This window comes from Hipposideros armiger, unplaced genomic scaffold (genome assembly GCF_001890085.2).
Source record: "Hipposideros armiger isolate ML-2016 unplaced genomic scaffold, ASM189008v1 scaffold_466, whole genome shotgun sequence".
Classification (NCBI taxonomy): Eukaryota; Metazoa; Chordata; class Mammalia; order Chiroptera; family Hipposideridae; genus Hipposideros; species Hipposideros armiger.
The window spans coordinates 946597-957403 of NW_017731816.1; the positions used below are offsets into that span (position 1 = coordinate 946597).

Below are 10807 nucleotides of genomic sequence, written 5' to 3' on the forward strand. Positions count from 1 at the left end.
ACCTGGGGAGTTCCAGGGGGAGTCAGGACTAGGACCCTTACCCAGGAGTTCATAGAGGAGGTTTACAATCTCTTTCCAGGACTCAGCTGCCTCCTCCCCGGCAAATTCAGCAAAGTGGGCAGCAGTGCTGTAGACATTTAGGCGGTCAATGCAATTCAGGACCAAGGAGAGCATCCCCTGAGGTGGGGAAAACAAGGGGGTCACCACAGGAGTCCCAAGCCCTCCCTTCCTGGCCTTTCTTATTCACATTCCTTCAACAACTAGTGACAGTGAGTTCCCAGTTCTAAATCAGCACCATTAGCTTCCTCCCCCTTCATTTCCATCACCCTCCGTTCCTCCTTGGCTCCCTAGATTGGTCCCTGTCCTCTGCGCCTCTGTCCCCAACATAATACAGCCTTATTAACATCAGGACTGAATTTGGGCTTCTCTTTCCTACAGTTTTCTTTCTATCCTTTCCACTTCCAAGCACCCCACTCCTGGTCCCCGCTGGCCCAGTTCACTCTCTGCACCAGCCATCAGAGACTTTTTCGCTTTCTCTTTTTTTTTTTTTTTTACATTTCAATCTTTTGTCTTTTTTTATTGTGAATTATAACAGACATACAGAAAAGCACATAAAACATATACAGTCAATAGTTGTTACTCGTGGTATTTAGGTTCTGTGAAGTCACCATGAGTACTAAATTAGTGAATACTGAACATGGCTCCTGGGGTAAACACAGGAGTCCCTCTGAGCCTCTGGTCACATTTTTGTCAGTCAATCAATACACACTCTTGTTTTATGTGCATTTCTATTCAAATACACTGACTTAATATATAATGTTGATTCATTAACATTAAATTCATAGCCATCAGCACTCTAACTCATGCCTGAATGACATTATCTCATACACATATTTTCTCCATAAGGCACATCACAGCTTTCTTGTGCCTGGGAACATTAGACAGCTTCAGTGGTACACTTAGGGGCCATTTTAACAGCAAAATCAACAAAAAGCACAAAAATGCAAAAACACTGTGGTACTAAACATACAGTGAAAAAGACACTTGTTTACAATATGCGAGCAAAACGAGGGGGCAGAGCATCACCTTGTTCAACCTCAGCTGGCAACATGCATGTCAGATGACTCAAATTTTTTGCACTCTGCATATGGCCACAAATGTGCTGCTAGTAATGACTTCGAGGTTACAAATAAATTTTAGCAAGTAGGCAAATTTGCAAATACAGAATCTGCGAATAATAAAGATCCAATGTATATGGTTTAACAAGCCAATATCAACAACACTTGTATAACCATGACCCAGGTCAAGAAAGAGAACATTGCCAGCCACCCAGAAGTTTCCTGGATGCCCCTTCTGATTACACAATCCTCTCTGTTAGGGATAAACCGTCATCCTGACTTTTATGGAAATCCTTTCCTTGCTTTTCTATTTTTACCACCTATGTATGCATGGCTAAACAATCTAATGGACTTTTGCCTGTATTTGAACTTGGGATAGACAGTAAGTACTCTTTTGTACATGGATTCTTTTGCTCAACATTATGGTTTAAGATTCAAGACCATTGTTGCATGTGGCTGTAGTTTGTTCGTCTTCATTGTTGAGTATATTGATATCCATTGTATGATATGCCACTTTGTGGGTCCATTCTAGTGGTAGTGGACATTTGGGCTGTTTCTAGTTGTAGGCTGTTACAAATAGTGCTGCTGTGACAACTGTATCTATACCCTGGGGCCCGTATCATTAGGAAGAGAGGCAGTGCTTCATGGTTCAGAGCACAACCAGGTTGGAGTCACACAGACAGGCTCTGCCACTAACTATTGTGACTTTAGAAGGCCTAATCCTCCTGTGGCTCCAAAGCCAAAGTCCTCACCATAGCCTGGCCCTCATCTCCTCCCATTCTTCCCAGATCACTCCGCTCCAGTTGCACTGGCCTCCTCGCTATTCTGGAGCCTGCCAACTGCACTCCCACTGCATGGCCTGGGAACTTGCTCACTCCACTCCTCTGTCTCCTCTCTACCCTTGCCCCAGTATGCACATGGCTCCCTTCCTTCTTCCTTCAGGCCCCCTCCTTGACCTCTCAATTTTATTTTATTTTATTTTTTTATTTATTATTATTTTTTTTTTAGCTGAGCCATCCTGCTACCTATTGGTAGCTTAGCGGCTGCTCAGCTCGGGCTGGCATCGAACCGCTGTTGCTCAGAGCTCAAACTCTTGAGCGAGCTCTTAACCAACTGAGCCACTCGGCCGGCCCTGACCTCTCAATTTTAAATTGCAACACCCTCAGCACTCCCTGCTGCTACCTACCCTGCTTTATTGTTCTCCTTAACACTTATCATCATTTACTGTACCATATAATTTTCTCATTTTATTTGATCATCTATCCTCCCCCTGTGTCATCTCCATAAGGAGAAGGATTTTGTCTGTTTTGTTGACAGCCATATCCCCTAGTGTATTTGTTAATCAGATGAGGTTTTTTTAACCTCTCTGAGCTTCAGTGACCCATCTGTAATATAGGAATTACAATCCCCTATGGGATTATCAGATGTAATGTATATACCACTCTTAATACACAGTAAGGGCTAAATTCAAGGTAATTATAACCACTAACACAAATACAGCATCTACTACTATGTGGTGGCACTGTTTTAAGCACTTTGCATATAGTAACTCCATTCCATAAGTAAGTTTTGTTATTGTTACTATTATCATTTCTGGGTCTGGCTTCCCCATCAGACTGCGAGCCCCTGAAGAGGAGGGGAACCAAGTTGGAAGCCTTTCAATGAATATGTACCCCCATCACCCTATGGAGACATCAGACGCCCCCGACCTTTGTCCAGCCCCCTCCTCCAACATCTCTCAGCCCCTCCCACTCAGACCCCACATCTCTTCCTTTTGTTTTCTCATAACACACAAACTCCCAGCTCTGACCTCTGCTGAGGTCCCTCTCTGGCGCCCGAATACCCACCTCTGGCCTTGCCCCCAGCCCCATGCCCTACTCTGGTTCTGACCTCCCACCCTGCAGGGCGCGTCCCCACAGACACCATCCCTGAGTCCAGCAGCCTCTTGGCGCTTATCTGTTTTCTCAGGACTTGTCGTAGCCCTGAGCTACACCAAGGACCTGACCCCTCCTTCCAGGTGAGAGAACAAGGTCGGGTCACCCCTCACCGCTGGGGTTCCCCCTCGCTCTCACAGGCTCCGCCCCTGTTCCGCCGTACGCCCAGCTCCCCAAGGACCACCAACGCAGCCCCGCCCCTCCAAGGCCCCGCCCCCTCCCATGTCCTCCACTACCCTTTGCACCGCCTTTGCACAAGCCTGGGTCCTTCCTCTTGTCCCTCCATCCACCCATGCTCTCTCAGACCTCTACTTCTCTGTCCCTCTGGCCCTACCTCGCCGGGCGCTGGGGCTCTACTCCTCCCTTATGCCCCGCCCCTTACGCCCACAGACCCCTCCCCTTCCCGACCTCAGCCTCACCTCCTCCTGGAAGAGGCTCTGGCGGTTGCGCAAGCTGCGCAGCTTGGTTTGCTTCTCCTCATGCTGCAGCTCCTCAGAGGGCGGCTCGAAGTAGCCAATGAGGTCCTGCAGGCTCAGGATGACGCCCTCGATGGGCAACGCTGTGCCAACCGGCGGCCCTGAGCCCCGCGGCTTCCCGCTGAAGCTGTCCAGGCCCCTGCAGGGACCGCACACTTGTCAACCAGGAGCCTGGAGCGCTAACTGTGGGTAAGGCTCTCTCTCGAGTACCACTCCCTGCCCCCAGGACTCCCACAGACACACCTATTTAACAGAGGGCAAGACTGAGACGCAGAGAGAGAAGGGCATTGGTCCGAGGTCACATTGTGGCCAAGGGCAGAGCTGGAACTAGGACACACGCCTGTTGTAGGCACAGGGAGTTGTGGAAGCAGGAGTCACGGCTGGGGAGGGCCAGGGTCAAGGGTCTGGGAGTCAGGGATGTGAACATTAGTTAGGTAGTGATCAGGGATGCAAGGTCAAAGATGGTTCTCAAGGTCAGATGAGGAGTCAAGTATATAGAGGAGTTAGAGGTTAGTGGTCATATGTATGTTAGCAGGGGTGTAGATGTCAGAAGTGCGATAAATGCAGTCAGGTGCTTGAACCCCAAGAGCATGAGGTTCAAGGCGTGGCCTGGCACCCAGGGCAGAGTGGGCATGTTGCTCACTTGATGAACTGGTTGTACAGGCCAGCAGTGCTGTAGATCATGCGGGCAGCCTGGGACTCCTCCTGCTGGCAGCGGGTCAGTGACAGTGCATCATCCATGTGGCCCTCCTGGTGCAGCATGGCCTGGCAGTGGGGGGACAGAGAAGTCAGGAGGGTGCCCAGCCACCCAGGGCCATGAACTCCAGACTCTAGCCCTGAAGCTGCCTCCTTCCTCCACCAACTCTCTCTGCCAGTCCCCCCCCCTCTTTCTGTTCCTCTTCACCCATCTCTGTGTCTTTCTCTCAGTCCTGTCCTCAAACTCCTGAAAACTCAGGCCTGACCACCCGTGGGTCCCCTTCCTGTCCCTGCCCACCCCTTCCCCCTGCCAGGCACCCACCTTTTTCTTGAGCACGCCGAGCCGCAATGCCTTCGTATCCGGAGCTGCATAGGTGAGCCACAGGCCAGAGGCCACGTGCTGCACAAAGCACAGCGACTCCCCATACTTGATCTCAGGGGGGCCCATGCCTTCCACATCCCGCTTGGGGGCCACATCCAGCTTCTCCTGCAGGGGTAGGGGGCAGAGGTCAGCCTCCTCTGCCTGTGTAGTTAATGGGGGAGCCCCACTGACAGACTGCAGAGTGGGCCCTGGGGCAGGATTTTGGGCTCCAGGTGAGGAGGGTGCCCTGACCCCACCAACCTTGGAGATGCGGAAGCAGAAGGAGGTGGCCTTGGTGTGGGCCTTGCTGGCATCAACTACCACCAGGCCCTGGTCCTCGGTGAGTGCCAGGTACCTCCCCGTGGTGACATGCCGTATGCGAAGCGGCTGGCCCCAGCGCAGGTGGCTCCCACTCCAGCTGCAGAAGGTGAGGGCAAGGGGGTCAGAGGACCCCCCCCAATCCTCCCATGGACACCACAGTCTTGGTCCAAACCTCCTCAAGCCCCCAGCCCTCTTCCCAACCCCAAACCTTCCTCAGGGCCCTTAAATCTTTCTTAGGGCCCCCAGTCCTCTCTCAGACCCTCACAGCATCCTTTGAGCTCCCCAGATGGCTCCAGTTTTCCCAGACCCATCGTTTTCTCTCTCCCCACTCCCCACACTTTCACTTGGGACCCCCTGATCTCTCCCTCGGGAACCTCCTCCCTCATTGTCTCCCAAGACCCCCTTTTCCTTCAGGAGTCTAGGAGCCTGAGGACCTCATGGATCTCTTGTGCTCCCCAGATTGTCCCTCAAAACCCTCCAGTCTCTTCTTGTGTTCTTCCCTCAAGACCCTTTCTCCCCTCCCAGCCCGCACAGCCCCTAACCCCTTCCCCAGCCTAGCCGCGCCCCCCCCCCGCCCCCCGCCACCTTCACCTGATTCTCAGAGGCTCCAGTCTCCAGAGGGAGCGGGCATGGGTGCACACAGCTCCCCCCTCGTAATGGACAAGTCTGGGGACAAGGGAGAGAGTGAGGTCAGGGGTTCAGATTATAGTCCCCAAGAATCTGATCCCCAATGCCACTCATAGGGCCCCAGCTCCCCAGCCAAATGTTACCCTCCTTCACCCTCCTCCTCCAGCCCTGAGACTCCAGGCCCTCTTGTCTCCCGCCCAGACCTGCGCTGGTCATCACTGTCAGCAGGAGAAATAGTCAGACACTCATCCATGTGTCCGTGAAAGAGGCGGAGGACGTGGCCCCCGGTCACAGAGCCTGGAGAGAAGCAAGGGAAGATGGTCACTGTAGGGCTGGAGCCCCAGACAGGCCCAGGAGCCAAAGTAGAGTTCGGGGACCTGCTTCTCCCCTATGGGAGGCTGGGGACTGGCTTGGGGGTTGCAGCTGGAGATCTGAGTTTCAAGGTATGAAGTGTATAGTTTGAGATTTGGGCTAAGCTTGAGGCCTGAATTGGGGGTATGAGATTTGGGATCTGAGGTTGAGGATATAAGTTTGGGGTGTCTGGGTGTGCAAAACTGAGGTTGGGGGGTTTGTGGGTCTGAGTTTGGAGTTTTGAGATTGAGGTTAGAGGTTTGGGTCTCATGTTCCCTGATATTGATTGGGTCTGAGTTCCAGAGCTTGACTTAGGGTCTGGGTTTATGATGGTTGTCTCTGAAGTTGGTGGGGCTGAGATTCAGGCCTGAGTTTCAGCACCTGTGCTTTGAGTCTCAGCTTGGGTCTGGCCTAGGGCTCTGAGAGTTGGAGTCAAAGTTTTGGGGCCACGCTTTGGGATCTTAGCATGGGGGTCTGAGTCTGGGAGATGACTTTGGAAAACTAAAGTTAAAGTTGGAGGTCTGAGGTGGGTTGGTTGTGATTTGGAGTCTTAATTAGAGTATTGGTTTGGGGATCTGGGTTTGAATTTGGGGGGTTTGAGTTTGGCAGCTGAGGCTTGGGGTCAGGGATAAGCTTTAAATTTGATATTCTAAGCTTGGATCTAAGTTTAGAGATCTGGTCTACAGGACCTGAGTTTGGCATGTGAGCTTTGGGGACCAATACTTTGGGGTCTGATGTTGGGACCAGACCCCAAAGGCTCAGTTTGGACATGTCTGAGGAGCATTGTGGGAGATCTGTTTGGGGGACCTCAATTTAGGGGCTGGAAGCCTGGGGCCCTTACCCTCTTCACAGCCAGAGGAGATGGGGTTCATGTTCCACAGTGTCTGCATGAAAGAGGCGTCAACCTGGAGGTCCCCACTGGCTGTTGACAGGTGCTAGGGGCAGCCAGAGGGTGGAAGTCAGAGACAATGGTGGTGGGGGAATAGTTCTAGAGGCAGAAGCCAAAAACCAGGGGTGGAAGCCCACAGTGGGGTCGGAGGGACCGCAGATGGGAAACAGAAAATTAGAGATCACAGGTCAGGAAACCGGGATGGAGTCAGGAAATGGGGGCATCAGAAACCAGGACTTGCATGTCAAAGATCAGGAAACTGGAAAGTGGGAGTCAGGAGGTTGGGGCCAGAGACCAGTGATGAGATGAGGCTGACCCCTTGCGCCACCAGCCTGGGGGACAGTAGTAGCCGTGACAGGGGTGGGATCACTCACCAGGTAGCGCTCGGAGGAGACACTAACGAGGATGAGATCATCCCCAACACGGACCTTTTCTCCTTCCGACCTCTGCTTGGAGGCTGGGTGCATCGTCCACCAACAGGCCTCACCTGGGGGTGCGGGGCAAAGCTGTCAGGATGCTGGCTGCCAAGAATGTTATTCTCAAGTCATTCCCAGCCCTGAGCCTCTCAAGCCTTCTGCTGAAATTCTCCTACGGCTGCCACCAACTCTGACCCACAGTTCCCCATTCCTGCCTTTGGACCCTCTGCCTAGGGTTCCCCCTTGCTTGCCCAATCCTCCCCATCCAAATGTGTCCATCTGCACCCCCAGATTCTCTGCCCCAAAGCCCCCCATTGCTACCCCAGAGTATTCCCATGCCAGCTCCATGTTATGCAAACCTTTTGTACCCCAGCTCCCTGTATGCCCTGTCCCTATCATACCCCGCCCCCTCCAGCCCCTGCACCTGTTGCATCCTCCTGCAGTCCCACATCGAAGGCCAGCTTGTCAGTCATGGAGCGGGAGGTGGTCAGGCAGCTCAGGTACTAGGGTCATAGAGGGAGGTCAGCCTCCTTCTGGCAGGCACTGCACTATCTGCTCCCTACCCCCCGACCCCCGGCTCCCCCTAGACGCACTCACCATGCCGCTGTGTGCATGCCGCAGCAGGATGGCATGGCCATACAGGAGTGTCCTGTGTCCCCCACCCTGAGATGACTGCGGGGGTGGGAAGGCACAGAGTGAGAACAGATCCCCCAACACAACTAGCCTATCCCGGGTAGGAATCGGCTCCCCATAAAATACCATGCTCAGGCCTAGATGCAAGGAAGCATCCGTTCAGACCCTCAACAGGTTCTCTGCCTCAGTTTCCCCATCCATGGAAGCAGGGGCTCTGTCTCTGAGAAATCTGTGGATGGGGTATTCTGTGTTCTCCAAAGCCCATTCTGTCCTCCTTGCCCCCTTCACCTTGTTAACCAGGCCCCAAAGTCACATAGGGAGGCTGGACCCCTCCTTAGGTACCGGGGACACTCAGGGAAACCCCATGTTCCATGGACCTCGGTCCCCTCTGCTCTAACCTGTCACAACATGGCTGAGCTGCAGCCAGCGTGCACTGCTACAGTCCTACTGGTTGTTAAAGATCGTAACATCACCCATAGGGACCTGCCCTGAGCTGCCACACATCCACAGGCACAAGGAGACTCAGCCCTCTGGGGGGGGGGGGGTGACACCCGGTTGCTTGACTGTACCAGGCCTTCCATCCCAGCTGTCACATGCCCATGCTCTGAGGAGGCCATGTGATGGGGTCACGTGATCACATGGTGGACCCACTGCTGGACCAGAGGGGACCCACACTTGGGATGGGGGAGGTGAGGGGAGAGGTCCCATGCAGATAATAGCTGGAATCAGGGTGGGGGGGAGGGGGCGGGAAGGATGCAAAAGAGGAAGAAGGAGCAGTAGAGGGGGACAGGGGCTCAGAAGCCCCCACCCCCTTCCTTCCTTCCTTCCTTCCTGGCCTGTTCTGGGCTCCACAGCCCCTGACAACTGGGGTGGGGGAGACACCCCAGCCCCCTTGTGCAGGATGTGGGCCCAAGAGGCAGGCCTGGGGTCAGGAGACTGGGAAAGACAGGTGACACCCAAGGCCAGACCTACCCACTTATCCAAATTGAGGGCCTGTTGGGGGCGGGGCAGAGAGAGGAAGAAGAGCAGACGGTAAATGACCCCAGGCGCTCCCTCCCATCTCACCACCCATCCGGCCTGGGGTGGGAGCCTCACCTCCACACCGGCCTCCACAGTGTTGGCTAGCATCTCCTGCAGGGCTCGGACGGACAGGGACTGCTCCAAGATGAAGCAGCAGATGGCCAGATCGGGAGGCACATTCTGGGGTGGGGGGGAGATGTGAGCAGGGGGCCTGAAGGCCCAGAGACCTGATGCATCCCCTGCCCCCAGTCTAAATACCCACACCTGTTAGAGACCCAGACCCGACCCCAATCCCCCAAGAAGCCTTGCCCTCTGCCACCTGCTTCAGACACCGTGAATCCTTACCAACACACACAGAAAACACCTCTGCTGTGCCTTTTCCCTCAAACGCCTGAACCCCACCCAAACCTCACAGAAGCTTCCACACTACCCTCCAACTTAGGTACTCCAAACCCCACCTCATCTCAGAGGAAGCCTCAGCCTGTGCCTCTGCCCTCAGACACACTGCGCCCGCTCCAACTCCCGGAGGCTCCTCTAGCTTCCCTGCAGGTAACCCAAATTGCTCCAACCCCAGAGGGATCCCCACCTCCTGCCATGACCAGAGCAGCCCCAGTTCCTGCTTGCCCTCTCAGATACTGTGAACACTGCTTCAAAATCACAAGAGGGCGACCTTAACTTCCTCCTCAGTCTCCCAGCCTTCATCTCAGACTCCTTGACACCCTCCTTCTTGGAGCCAAGACTCTCTGCCCCCTAAGGACCCTGGCCTCTTCCCCCATCAGACTCCACATCCCCTCCCTCTCCCAGCCCCCTGCCCCATCCCCCCAGGTCAACTCCTCTCTCAGACCCTGAATCCGCCTCACCCTCAGACTCCAGGTTCCTTCCACCTCTCAGCCTCTACCGGCTCCCCAGTTAGCCCACTGCTAGCATGCCCCCAAGTCTCCAGGTCCTGTCGCCTTGGATCCAAAGCCTTCTGCCCCCTCAGAAACCTTCCTCCTAAGACCCCTGGGCTCCCTGCCCCTCTCTACTCAGAACTCTCCCCTACCCATCTCAGACCCCAGCCCCTTTTTCTCTTAGCCCCCTCCCCGTTTGCTCTCCTTTCAACACCCCCTTTTCAGACCCTCTCATCCCCAGCCCCATCTTCCCTCCAGAGCAGACCTGGGCGTTGCTGGTGGGCTCCAGGAAACAGAGACGGTTGCCAAAGCCCTCGGCGGCCAAGCAGAGCTTGAGCTGCTCCTTGAGCACAGTGGCGCTGCACTGCAGGACCACATCGTCTTCCTGAGGATGGAACCCAGAGGTCAGGGCTTGCTGGCGCCCACATAGCACATACACTGCGTACCTCAGCCACTCACCCCACACTTCTCACGAAACAGGTACCCACCCTTGCAATGTATCAAGTAGGGGCCTTTGCTGAGCGCTCTACATACTGCTAGCATTCCCATGAGATAAGAGCCAGTGTCATCCCCTTTTTAAAATGGGGAAACTGAGGCTCAAAGAGGGGACATGGCTTGTCCAAGGCCACACTACTGATAAGAGGGGGAGCTGGGATTTGAACACTAGTCCAGCTGGCTCTAGAGGCCTCCCAGGTGGGGTCCACAAGGTGAATCATTTGAGGGTGGAAAGTATGAGCACCTCAAGTTCAATGGCCTTTAAGCTCTGCTTTCTCCAATTTCTCTTTTGTGTACTGTCTTAATAATAGCTATTATTTAAGGGGCACTTTCTAATGTCACCTGATTGTGATGCCAGAATCTGAACAGGATCCTGGATGGGGGGTGGGGAAGTGCCACAAAGGACAGTGTGGCAGCCGCTGCTCAAAGCTGACTAAGGACTGTGAGTTAGATAATGGTATCATCGCAATACTAAATTTCTTTTTTTCTTTTCTTTTAATTATTTTTTATTATGAAATACACATTTTTTAGAATTAGTTTCAGCTGTACAACACAGTGCAATAGTTATACTTTTTACCCC

At 53.8% G+C, this 10807-nt stretch overlaps 1 protein-coding gene across 1 annotated transcript in view; it reads right to left on the reverse strand.

The window, feature by feature from the left end:
- LOC109395341 (ryanodine receptor 1) overlaps positions 1–10807 on the reverse strand; it is a 126143-nt gene that overhangs the window by 110325 nt on the left and 5011 nt on the right. The window contains exons 2-15 of the mRNA XM_019666253.1: positions 9998–10117; positions 8918–9022; positions 8795–8815; positions 7787–7861; positions 7614–7692; positions 7148–7260; positions 6726–6819; positions 5737–5830; positions 5498–5572; positions 4847–5003; positions 4547–4711; positions 4172–4293; positions 3472–3667; positions 42–177 (exon numbers count right to left, since the gene is read on the reverse strand). Of these exons, the coding sequence (XP_019521798.1) occupies positions 42–177; positions 3472–3667; positions 4172–4293; positions 4547–4711; positions 4847–5003; positions 5498–5572; positions 5737–5830; positions 6726–6819; positions 7148–7260; positions 7614–7692; positions 7787–7861; positions 8795–8815; positions 8918–9022; positions 9998–10117 (1552 nt within the window). The remainder of the gene's footprint in view (positions 1–41; positions 178–3471; positions 3668–4171; positions 4294–4546; positions 4712–4846; positions 5004–5497; positions 5573–5736; positions 5831–6725; positions 6820–7147; positions 7261–7613; positions 7693–7786; positions 7862–8794; positions 8816–8917; positions 9023–9997; positions 10118–10807) is intronic.